Source organism: Aquarana catesbeiana, linkage group LG05, assembly GCF_042186555.1.
Source record: "Aquarana catesbeiana isolate 2022-GZ linkage group LG05, ASM4218655v1, whole genome shotgun sequence".
Taxonomy (NCBI): domain Eukaryota; kingdom Metazoa; phylum Chordata; class Amphibia; order Anura; family Ranidae; genus Aquarana; species Aquarana catesbeiana.
The window spans coordinates 227,753,665-227,766,605 of record NC_133328.1 but is presented as its reverse complement, the minus strand read 5'-3'; the positions used below and the strand labels follow the sequence as shown (position 1 = coordinate 227,766,605).

Below are 12,941 nucleotides of genomic sequence, written 5' to 3'. Positions count from 1 at the left end.
GATTTCCAACTTCAAGAGACATCGTTCAGGTACAGTATATACTGTACATAGTTACATTGTAAAAATATACCAAACCTGGAATGTATCTTTAACCATGGATTATTTCCAGGTTTTTGCTATGGATATTTTAGCAGCCAAGATTATATAAAACAAAAGTGCCTGAGGGTATCCAGAAATATCAGCAACAGGTTCATTACATAAGGTGGTAAAAGCATTTTTGGGAATATTAATGTTGGTTACAGAATAAATCAATGATTTGTTCAGAAATACCTAGTCCACCTAGTGTGGAATATTGTTCCCATTCATCCAAGTCTTATGAAACAGGTCAGAGAAATTAGGGGAAATCTTTGCAAATCTAATGAGTACTAAGTACCAGTGAGCTATAGTTAGCCTTTACAAGGGTCATATGTAACCCTGTGTTTTTTCTGCGGTCCATATACTCCAGTTCTCCTCATTCATCTGTAAGATCTTAAACATCTTAAGCATCTTGGGTAGTATTGTAACTGGGAAAGTGACAAGCAATTAAATCTATCTGCAAAGAGAGTGCATTTATGGTGCAATGTCTCCATTAGTAATGCCCCAAATATTTGGGTGCATATGAATGGATATAGCTATAATTTCTGTGGCTATAGGAGGTGTGACAAAAAGGCACCCCTGTCTTGGGGCCCATGCTAATGTTAATATAAAATTTAAATCCTTTCACCACGATAATAGATATAGTAGAGGTTGAATAGAGGAAATTCAACATGATTATATATTGAGGACCAAGTTCCACCTAGACAAGATAAAAAAAAATTTAAAAAAAGGTAATTCGAGGACGACGTGTGGAAAAGCTTTATGCAGGTCCAGGAAAAGTAACATTCCCTGCCTGTCTTATGTCATCCCAACCCAATGTTAATAGGTAGATAAGATCATTCATCTTTCTAATTTGGTCTGATGTGTGTCTATAGGGAACCAAACCCTTTCAACCTACGTGGATATATTGTTCTAGGAATTCAGCCAGCCAGAGTCCTTTGGCAAATATTTTTGTAAAGAATTTTAGATCATAGTTGATTAAGGATATCAGTCCATAGTTTGAAACGTTACATGAGCCTCTTTGAGTGTTAGAAGTCATGCTATTGTGAGCCCTGATGGTTTTTCTGATGGAGTTCCGCTGAAACGGACTTGCGTACATGCGATCACACCAAAGACTGATCGTTTAGAACGCGGTGACGTACAACACGTACGACGGACTAGAAAAAGGAAGTTAAATAGCCAGTAGCCAATAGCTGCCCTTGCGTCATTTTTGGTCCATCAGAATAGCATACAGACGACCGGTTTTCCTGATAGGAACTGATTCCGTCGGAAAGATTTAAAACATGTTCTATTTCTAGGTCCGTCAGAATTTTTGCAAGAAAAAGTCAGATGAAGCCCACACAGGATCGTAATATCCGATGAAATGATTCCGTCAGACCTTTTCTACCTGAAAGTCCGGTCATGTGTACGCGGCATTAGAGTGTTTGATGGCAAACCTGTCAATGGGCATGTGAACGAGGTGGAATCGGGAGGTCTTCAAAAATGTTTCTGTGTTGTTTATTTGGACCTAGTGAGGTGTTGTATGGAGACTGGAATTATATAAGTAGAATTCTTTAATTACAGCTTGGGTATTTTGAGTGAGGGAACCATCTGATTTACTAATTGTAGGGATTGCAGTGTGTGATGGTTTCCCTGCAAGTAATGTGCCCGGATAGTCAGCATAAATATAACAATAGTTTGTCCATCAGATACTTTTTTTTAGCTTTTGTTTTAAGGCATTTATTAGGTTCCAGTCTAGTTGAAGAATCTATTTTGCTCTTTATGCACATTTTGTTTCTGTTCCTTAAATAATTTAGCCTTTTTTTAGTTTGAAAGTGCCCCTGATTTTGGCCTTGTTAGTGGTGCAGTAAATGACAGGGAAAGGTTCAAAGGGAATACTTAAATCAATAAATTTCATTAGATGATGTTCTGTATAAAAGCATATTGAAGGATTACTGAGGAAAGTCTCCAAGAGAAGGAGGTGTCTTGTCTCCTTAGACTGGATAAAAGTGTAACTGCTGGTAAATGGTCTTCAGTCATTTTTTCCTATTATAAAGAGATGCATCAAGAGGAAGTGAGAATGTGATCAGTCCTAGAGTATGTCAAGTGAATGTGAGAGTAGTGGGTTTACGTAGCTCCCAACTGTCTATAATTTGGAGGAACAGTCTTTCCTATCTATTTGTCACTCATTTTGGTCTGATTTTTCTATCTATCAAAAATATTTTACACTGCTAAACCTTGTATCAAATTTCAAAATTGTTGCATTGTTAGTTTCAAAAGCCAATATAAATAAATAATAGTGATTAAAAAAAAAGCACTTGTGGGTTTATCCAATCATTTTTTTGTGTATTAATTCTCCTTGTAAGGGGGTAAGGCAGGGGTGTGTTCTATGCCTACATACTTTTGCTAAGAAGTGTCCTTCTATCCTCCCTCTTAGTTGGATGAAGTTCCCTTTGGACATCCACTAAATTGTGATGAAAGAGTATAATAGCCAATTTCTTACCTAATTTGGGTGGGTGATTTAATGTGGTTCTATGTTTATTTGGTTTATCAAGAATTTGATCTAGTACCATGCTGGAGTGACATTACAGTTTTTAAGAAGCGGATTTGTATATGATTCCAGCACTCTTTAGGGGTGGGATTAGACAAACTCCTCAATCAATCCTATGGTCCCTATCTGGCATCTGTAGATGTAAAAGCTGAGAAAACAATGAACAAATACAGTTTCTACATTACAGCACAGTGTCCCAATTGTTTTCATATATGGTCATATGATAAAGGGGGACTTAGTTGGCAATTCTGAAATGAAGTCTCCTGGCTAAACTTTAATTTCCTGGGAGGATAAAACACATGAAGTAACATATATATTACCTGATATTTGCAAGTGACTTAAACGGTGTTCTGCAATTACTGCAACTACCCCAAGTATGGAATTTAAAATGCTGCCAAACAGATCCTTACATTAATAAAGCATTTTAATTTTCCTTGAATTTTATTTAAAGTAAATCTCAATTTGTGTTACCTTTCTTTTTAAATCTGTAAAAGGCTATGATTTTCTAATGGCTAGTTTACATGAGCATTTGACATACAGTATCTCACAAAAGTGAGTACACCCCTTACATTTTTGTAAATATTTTATTATTTTTTATGTGACAACACTAAAGAAATCACACTTTGCTACAATGTAAAGTAGTGAGTGTACACCTTGTATAACAGTGTAAATTTGCTGTTCCCTCAAAATAGCTCAACACACAGCCATTAATGTCTAAACCACTGGCAACAAAAGTGAGTACACCCCTAAGTGAAAATGTCCAAATTGGGCCTAATTAGCCATTTTCCCTCCCCGGTGTCATGTGACTCGTTAGTGTTACAAGGTCTCAGGTGTGAATAGGAAGCAGGTGTGTTAAATTTGGTGTTATCTCTCTCACTCTCTCATACTGTCAGTGCTCAGACCATACGCCACACACTGCATCAAATTGGTCTGCCTGGCTGTCGTCCCAGAAGGAAGCCTCTTCTAAAGATGATGCACAAGAAAACCCGCAGTTTGCTGAAGACAAGCAGACGAAGGACATGTATTACTGGAACCATGTCCTGTGGTCTGATGAGACTATGATAAACGTATTTGGTTCAGATTGTGTCAAGAGTGTGTGGTGGCAACCAGGTGAGGAGTACAAAGACAAGTGTGTCTTGCCTACAGTCAAGCATGGTGGTGGGAGTGTCATGGTCTGTGGCTGCACGAGTGCTGCCGGCACTGGGGACCTAAAGTTCATTGAGGGAACCATGAATGCCAGCATGTATTTCACAGTACAGTATTCCAATATGATAACGACCTCAGACACACCTCCAAGATAACCACTGCCTTGCTAAAGAAGCTAAGGGTAGAGGTGATGGACTGGCCAAGCATGTCTCCAGACCTAAACCCTCCTTAGCATCTGACGGGCATCCTCAAACAGAAGGTGGAGGAGCACAAGGTCTTTAACATCCACCAGCTCCGTGATGTCGTCATGGAGGAGTGGAAGAGGACTCCAGTGGCAACCTGTGAAGCTCTGATGAACTCCATGCCCAAGAGGGTTAAGGCAGTGCTGGAAAATAATGGTGGCCACACAAAATATTGACACTTTGGGCCCAATTTGGACATTTTCACTTAGGGGTGTACTCACTTTTGTTGCCAGCGGTTTAGACATTAGTGGCTGTGTGTTGAGTTATTTTGAGGGGACAGCAAATTTCCACTGTTATACAAGCTTTACACTCACTACTTTACACTGTAGCAAAGTGTCATTTCTTCAGTGTTGTCACATGAAAAGATATAATAAAATATTTACAAAAATGTGAGGGGTGTACTCACTTTTGTGAGATACTGTACATTCCAGATAGCAAGAATAACTTGCCACAAATTTGTGGCAGTGTTGAATTGCAAGTCTTGTTAATTTGCTGCACATTTTCACTGGCAAGTAGTACACTTGCAGAGCACTTGAAGCACAAGTTCTAGTTGACGCTTTTCCAAATTGTAGCAAATTTGCGTGGCAAATCTCCAGCCAGAGCAAAGATGCAGTGGTGAGTCTTCAGCAAGAACTCTGCAAGTCAGTGATCCCTGTGGTGAAACGACTATTGCACAACATAACTAAACCAGAACTTTCAGCAGACTTACAGAATATTTGTAAAGAAAGTTGATCTGGAATCATGCAATGTGTTTTTTTGCTGCAATTGTGCAAAAACTTGTGAAGCATAGCAAGTCTAGCAATAGCTTAGCAAGTCATTTTCAAACTTGCAGCTCAATTGCTTGCTATCTGGGATTTGCCGTGCCATGCTGTAGCAGATTTCAAATCTCAATGGCTCTGAACTAGGAAAAAAAACGTTTCCCTAGTGATGAGGCATCTGCGGAGTCATGGGGACAGACCATGGTTGTCCAAGGTGGCTGGTACTCAAAAGCTGCTATTTTGCATATTACATGTTTGAACTGCTGACCCCTTGCCAGGATAGTAGGTAAAAATAATATATCTATGTATACACTTTGCTATGCAACTATGTATATATAAGCAGGTAACCCTTATTGTGAAGTTCCCTCCTCTAAACTCCTCCCCTTCTCCCCACATAAAGCGTACTTTTTTTGTTGGTTTACTTTTTTTCAGAGTTCTGTCCCCACACTTGTGCGACTTTGCTGTGATTTTTGCCACGACTTGAAGGTCTATGGACCTCAAGGTCGCATCAAAGTCAGACCAAAGTAGTGCAGGGACTACTTTGAAGTCACACAGATATGAATGGATTGGAAATCATGGGTTACAACTTGTCATGCGACTTTGCAGTCCCAAGTTGCAGGACAAGTTGCACAAGTGTGAAAGGGGAAAAATGCCCATCATATAACTAGGCAAATTATGGGCATTTTGCCTGCTATGGCTCATGAGATATACACGGCACATATCCCAGGAGGCATAGTGCTTCATAGAGAAGGGAAGGGGGGGTGGGCTTAGTGGCGTGTCATCCCGAGGTCTGTAGGCTAAATCCAGAAGAGCTAGCGGGCCTTAAGATGACATCTCACAAAAGATGGCGGAACGGGACCGAATGGGGCCAGAGCACTGACAGGATTCTGCAAGACACCGCTGGATCACTGGGTGAGTACTTGAAACATTCAGTACCCATCACAAGGTATGCAGAGGTTTAAAAAATGGGAGGGGGGTGAGGGGGGATGAGGCTGGAGAACTGCTTCAATTTATGCATTGCTTTATTTGTCTCATAGTTGAGAATTTCAGTTTTAAGTTGGGTACAAGCTTTACAGAAGTGTTTTGAAAGGACACATTTTTACAAATGTTTGCAACAAAAATCTCTGTTCTTTATGTGTCCTGTAGACACCACTAGAAGGCAGCTCTCAAAGGTAAGAGGCATAAATACCATTTTAACTACTGTGGTTTCTTGCTTAAGGGCCCATTCACACTATTGTTTTGTAACACAATTTTACCGGAATGCACATTACATATGAAGGCGAGATGCAGCATTTTTGGCAACGTAGCACAACACATGTCAGTGTTTCGCTGCAATGAAACATTCATCACAAGTTGCATTGGGGTGCCCATCAGTATGATTAAATGGCACAAAACACATTTAATGTTGCTGCACATTACAGTAAAGTGTTAGAATTAGACTTGGAAAACTTAACATTAATAAGTCACCGGGACCAGATGGCTTGCACCCGAGGGTCCTTAAGGAACTCAGTCAAGTAATTGCCAGACCATTGTTCCTAATTTTTACGAACAGTCTACTGACTGGAATGGTACCAACTGATGAAGAAAAGCCAATGCAGCACCAATATTTTAAAAAGGGCCAAGTTACATCCCTGGGAATTACAGACCAGTTAGCCTAACATCAATTGTATGCAAGCTCTTGGAAGGGATGATAAGGGACTATATACAAGATTTTATTAATGACAATGGTATCATTAGCAGTAATCAGCATGGATTCATGAAGAATCGTTTTTGCCAAACCAATCTATTAACCTTCTATGAGGAGGTGAGCTGCCATCTAGATAAAGGAAGGCCTGTAGACGTGGTGTACCTGGATTTTGCAAAAGCATTTGATACAGTTCCCCATGAACATTTACTGTACAAAGTAAGGTCCATTGGCATGGACCATAGGGTGAGTACATGGATTGAAAACTGGCTACAGGGGTGAGTTCAGAGGGTGGTGATAAATGGGGAGTACTTGGAATGTTCCGGGGTGGAAAGTGGGGTCCCCCAGGGTTCTGTCCTGGGACCAATCCTATTTCATTTATTCATAAACAACCTGGAGGGTGGGATAAACAGCTCAATCTCTGTATTTGCAGATGATACTAAGCTAAGCAGGGCAATAACTTTTCTGCTGGATGTGGAAACCTTGCAAGAAGATCTGAACAAATTAATGCAGTGGGCAACTACATGGAAAATTAGGTTTAATGTAGAAAAATGTAAAATAATGCATTTGGGTGGCCAAAATATGAATGTAATCTAAGCAGAGAACCTCTAGGGGAATCTAGGATGGAAAAGGACCTGGGGGTCCTAGTAGATGATAGGCTCAGCAATGGCATGCAATGCCAAGCTTCTGCTAACAAAGCAAACAGAATATTGGCATGCATTAAAATGGGAATTAACTCCAGGGATAAAAAACAATAATTCTCCCGCTCTACAAGACTCTGATCCGGCCGCACCTGGAGTATGCTGTCCAGTTCTGGGCACCAGTCCTCAGGAAGGATGTACTGGAACTGAAAAGAGTCCAGAGAAGGGCAACAAAGCTAATAAAGGGACCGGAGGACTTTAGTTATAAGGATAGGTTATGAGCACTGAATTTTCTGGAGAGGAAACGCTTGAGAGGGGATATGATTTTAATGTACAAATACCGTACTGGTGACCCCACAATAGGGATAAAACGTTTCCACGAAAGGGAGTTTAAGAAGACACGCAGCCATTCACTAAAACTAGAAGAAAAGCGGTTTAACCTCAAACTACGTAGAGGGTTCTTTACTGTAAGAGCGGTTAGGATGTGGAATTCTCTTCCACAGACAGTGGTTTCAGCGGGGAGCATCGATAATTTCAAAAAACTATTAGATAAGTACCTGAATGACCACAACATACAGGGATATACAATGTAATACTGACATAAAATCACACACATAGGTTGGACTTGATGGATTTGTGTCTTTTTTCAACCTCGCCTACTGTGTAACTGTGTGTGTGAAGTAATGTACATGTTACCACAATGTGATACGCAGTTGCTGGTGTGAATGAGCTCTAAAAGTTAGTGTTAGCGGTTGTCTGGAAAACTTCTCACACCCTTCTCTCTAGCATGCAGTGTAGTAGATTTACTAAAGGCAAATAGACTGTGCATTTTGCAAATGCAGTTGCACTCATTTTCCCCATAGCTTAGTAAATGTGGTGAAGCTCTTCCGATTTCCATCATTTAGTCATGTGCAAGTGAAAATGCTCTTTTTTTAAAAATTTTCCTTGCACCCGATTGGGTATTCTTTACAAATGAAGCTTTGCCGCATTTACTAAGCACTGGGTAAAAAGCAACTGCAATTGCAAACTGCATGGTCTATTTGCTTTTAGAAAGTCCACCCCACAAAAAAATGTTTTATCCAAGCCAAGTGTTCTTGTTTAGGGGACATCCAAGAGCTGTGTGATTTTTCCCCGTATATCTGACCATGCTTCATCTTTGAGCATCTTCATTCCCCAGAGGACAGTTTTGCATTGTGCCAGATGATTTTAGTTTTTTTTATCTGCTTTATTGGAAGCCCCAATCAGATCTATTGTGATGCAGACCTTGGTCTGCAATATGTTTTTTTACTGTCAACTCATAGGGGTTGATTTACTAAAACTGGAGAGTGCAAAATCTACTGCAGCTGTACATGGTAGCCAATCAGCTTCTAACCAGAAAACAAAAACTGGAAGTTGATTGGTTTCTATGCAGTGCTGCACCAGATTTTCACTCTCCAGTTTTAGTAAATCAACCCCATAGTAAGATTATTATATTCTTGTGGTCATTTCATGTGACAGTCTCTTCCCACATGTGGCCATAAAAGTAGTAGAACATTCTCAGCCCAATCTAAAAGCCAATATGCTCGGTACAAGATAACAGAATGTTCCTTCCACAAACTAGTACATCCAACTCTTTAACAATAACACATTTTATTGTGTTCAATGAGGCTTGAGTACATCATTAGAGACAACAATATCACTCTTGTGATAACATGTACTCAGACTGGTCTGGAGTAGTGAGTGGGGTACCCCAATGTTCTGTCTTGGGACCAATTCTATTCAACATATTCATAAACGACATAGAGGATGGGATAAATAGTTCAGTCTCAGTTTTTATGGATCACACAAAGTTAAACAGAGTAATAAACTCTCATCAGGACATGGACATTTTGCTAATGACCTGAATAAAATTAAGGAGTGGGCAGACAAATGGCAAATGAGGTTTAATGTGGAGAAATGTATAGTAATGCACTTAGGGTAAAAAAACATAAATGTAAAATATGCACTAGGTGGAGTACAGCTGGGGGAGTCAAGGATGGAGAAGGATCTAGGGGTACTAGTAGATGACAGGTTGTGCAACAACATGCAGTACCAAGCTGCAGCTGCCAAAGCCAGCAGAATATTAGCATGCATAAAAAAAAGGGATATACTCCAGGGAAAAAAACATAATTCTGCCACTTTATAAAACTCTGGTCAGACTCTGGAGTTTTCAGTCCAGTTCTGGTCACCAGTCCTCCGAAGGGATGTGCTGGAACTGGAGAGAGTCCAAAGAAGGGCAACAAAACTAATAAGGGGACTGGAGGACCTCAATTACGAGGAATGGCTGCAAACACTAAATTTATGCTTGCTGGAGAAAAGACACTTGAGAGGAGATATGATAGCGATCTACAAATATCTCAATGGGGATCCCAGCATAGGAAATAAACTATTCAGGCCCAGGGAATGTAAAAGGACATGGGGCCACACAATGAGACTGGAGAAGAAGTGGTTAAACCTTAAATTACATAGGTGGTTCTTTACTGTTATGGCAATAAGGATATGGAACACTCTCCCACAAGTGGTGGTGACTGCGGGGAGTATGAATATCTTTAAAAGACTTTTAGATGTACATCTTAAAGGACACAACATACAGGCATATGGGAAAGCATTATAGACACTGATACACATGCACCCACACAGGTTGAACTGGGTGGACTATTGTCTTTTTTCAGCCTTACCTACTATGTAACTATGTAACTCTTTACCTTTAAACGAAAGCATACAAGACCCAAAACAACTTTTCCGCAGATTTCAAAACGGTCGTCTTGTTTCACAAACTCCAGAAACTCTTGAGCCAGTCGAACATGCTGTCAGAGAAAGATAGATTCATTATAAAAGTCTGTCATTTGCATGAGATGATAGTTTTGAATAAAGCAATTAGTGAAAGTTCAATGCACAGTACACTATATACCTTCGTGCAGTGGTTCTCAACCCCAGTCTTCAAGTACCCCCAATGGCCATGTTTTCAGGTTTTCCTTTACATGGCACAGCTGCTTTAAATCAATATCAATGACATGGCATTGATAAGAGCTATTTTGTCCAAGGGATCTTCACAAAACATGGCCCGTTGGGGGTACTTGAGGACTGAGGTTGAGAACCACTGCCTTGGTGCACTGCTACATTCTACCATTGCAAAAGTGAATTCTGTAATGCATTTCAACAGTTACACACTTCCCCTTCTGTGAAGTTTGTGAGCTATCCTATATATATGAATGCCTCGTACACACGATCAGACTTTCTGACAACAAAACTGTGGAATTTTGTCCGAAGGGTGTTGGCTCAAACTTGTATTGCGAACACACGGTCACACAAATGTTGGCCAACAATTACGAACGTAGTGACGTACTAGAACTGTTCATTTCGTGTTAGTAGAAGTTTGGTGAGTGTTGATTCGCGCTTTTCTTTTAACGTTTTTCATTTATCGCTTTTCATTTTGTGCTTTTCAGTTCATTTCTGAACGGCTGTTCGTCAACCAGACATGTTGCGGAATCGGAGGAGAAAACATGTTATTTATTATTGGCCTTGGAGTTATTGCTTTGACATTATTTTTTTGGTTGAATAATGATTTGATTTGGTAAATTTTCTATATTTTTGGATGCATAGAATGCTCTTTTTGGTTATTTTCTATTGGCAGATAGCATGTCTATTTTTTTTTTCTTTTTCTTTTTTTTTTTTTTTTTAAATGCACAATAAAAAAATTGTGGAGAATAATACTTGGCTATGTGTTTTACTTCAAATGACAGTTTGGGAGTAGGCAGTTAAATTTAAAAAAATACAATGTAAAATTGACAAGGGACACCAACATAGTTGTACCTTTGATCTTATAAACTACGGGATAATGGTGTTGTGGTAATTTGCACAAATAAAAAAATAAAAAACACAATATTATTCTTGATATCACTAGAAAAAAAAGCCTTTGAAAATTTGTTTGCAAAAACTCCATCAGTATCACCAGCAAAGCAGCTTCATTATTATCCCATTAAAGAAGAAGAGAATGTGCGCTGCATTTGGAGATTTCATAATTTGCCACGTCACAAATATTAATTCTCCATTACGAATGCTAGTTTACAAGACCGACCGCTTCTGCTTCTGAGCATGCGTGTTTGTACTTTGGACTTTTGTCCGACAGACTTGTGTACACAGGATCGGAAAGTCCGACAACACACATTTGATGGTGGAAAATTTGAGAACATGCTAGCCAACATTTGTTGGCAGAAAGCCCGACAACAATTGTCCGATGGAGCATCCACACGGTTGGACTTACCGCCAACAAGCTCACATCCAACATTTCCCATCGGAAAATCCGATCGTGTGTACGCGGCATTAGAGTTTATGTTCACTATAAAGGGAAATAGGTTTGTCTGGCATGCACCAACATGTGTTACATCGAGAAAATCCAATCTGCATGTTTTCAGATGCAACTATTCTGTCATGCACAAAAGAACAGTAACTTTTTTTTATTGCTGGGTCAAATCAGCTTCCAGGTTTTATTGTCAATAATTGAACAAGCTGAAGTTAGAAGCTGTTTGGCTACTATGCACAGCTGCAGTAGATTCTGACTACATCAGGTTTAGTAAATCTCCCCCAGTGTGTGTTACAATATACATTTTAGTGGTGTATGAGAAAAATTGTGGGTTCATCATTGAAACTGATTAGAATCTACTATACTAATGTGCGCTCATTAGATGAATCTGCAGTGCATCCTATCACTTGGATGACCACATTTACTGTGTAGTATGACAGGACTATTGTGCGTTTGGTTTTAAACATGAATTGCCTGCAGTTTTCCACATAAACACTAGAGGGAGACACATACCTAGAAAAAGATTTCAACTAGAAAGTCCATGGTTGAAAAAAATGTTTCATAGCAACTTTAATCCTTATTTTAGAACATTTGCATTAGAATGACAGACAATGTCTGACCTCAATGTATTTTGAAGACAGCTCAAGATTTGTAAGCACTTAGAGTCTTAGACCAATACAAGCAGTGTGGCAACTAGTTAATGTACAATTTAGCACTTAGACCAATTCCTGGTGCAAAAATGGGCACTTAGTAGCGTTAAATGTGCTTGCTAATGCTAAAAGCCAATGGGTTGCAGCTGATTAGCATTCAACCACTTGAAAACAAACAAACAAAAAAAAGAAATGTTTCTTTTAAAGTGTTACTAAACCAGGAACCCTGCAGTCATTATATATGGTCTCCCACAGTACACAGAACATTGGAATGAAATTATTTTAGTAAATATTAACTGCTTAATACCTTTTCTCATCAGTAGTTAGAGCAGTCTTGTGACTTCTATCAGTGTCCAGCCAAGCACTGGTTAAAGCTTGCAGGAGGAGGTTTATGACTGTCCTATCAGGCTGCAGGACCCCTGACCCTCTGTCTGGACAGTGTTGATTGGCCCTGTGCTGATCACATGCATCCTCCCAAGAAAAAAGAAAAAAACTCTCTAGAAATACACACCAAACTGAGCATGTGCAGCCTGACTCCGTGGGCTCTGCGTTATCAGGAAATTATCAGGGGACAGTGGAAGAAGGGGAGGAACAGTGAAGACAGAATCAAGCAGCCTTTTTACACAATGCAGAGGATTAACCCCTTAGGTTTCACAGTGAGTATAACAAGCATGCTTTACTGCATATACTGTACATACTGATTTTACTGTTGTGGGTTTAGTAACACTTTAAGTTCACCACACACTATGCAGTCTGACTGTACAATTTGCTTTTGATCTTTGGATCCATCAACAATTATGTAGTACAAGGTCCTGCTTGGTTGCATACATATTGATTATAAAGATTAGGTTAGACCTCATATTACATAGTTTTGGTAAATCTAAGGTTGACTAT

General features: G+C 39.5%; 1 protein-coding gene across 2 annotated transcripts in view; it reads right to left on the bottom strand.

The window, feature by feature from the left end:
* Positions 1–12,941, bottom strand: part of DDC (dopa decarboxylase) — a 255,579-nt gene that overhangs the window by 27,427 nt on the left and 215,211 nt on the right. For both annotated transcript variants that reach the window (XM_073630603.1, XM_073630601.1), the window contains exon 13: positions 9,800–9,901. In XM_073630603.1, coding sequence (XP_073486704.1) covers positions 9,800–9,901 — 102 coding nt within the window. The remainder of the gene's footprint in view (positions 1–9,799; positions 9,902–12,941) is intronic.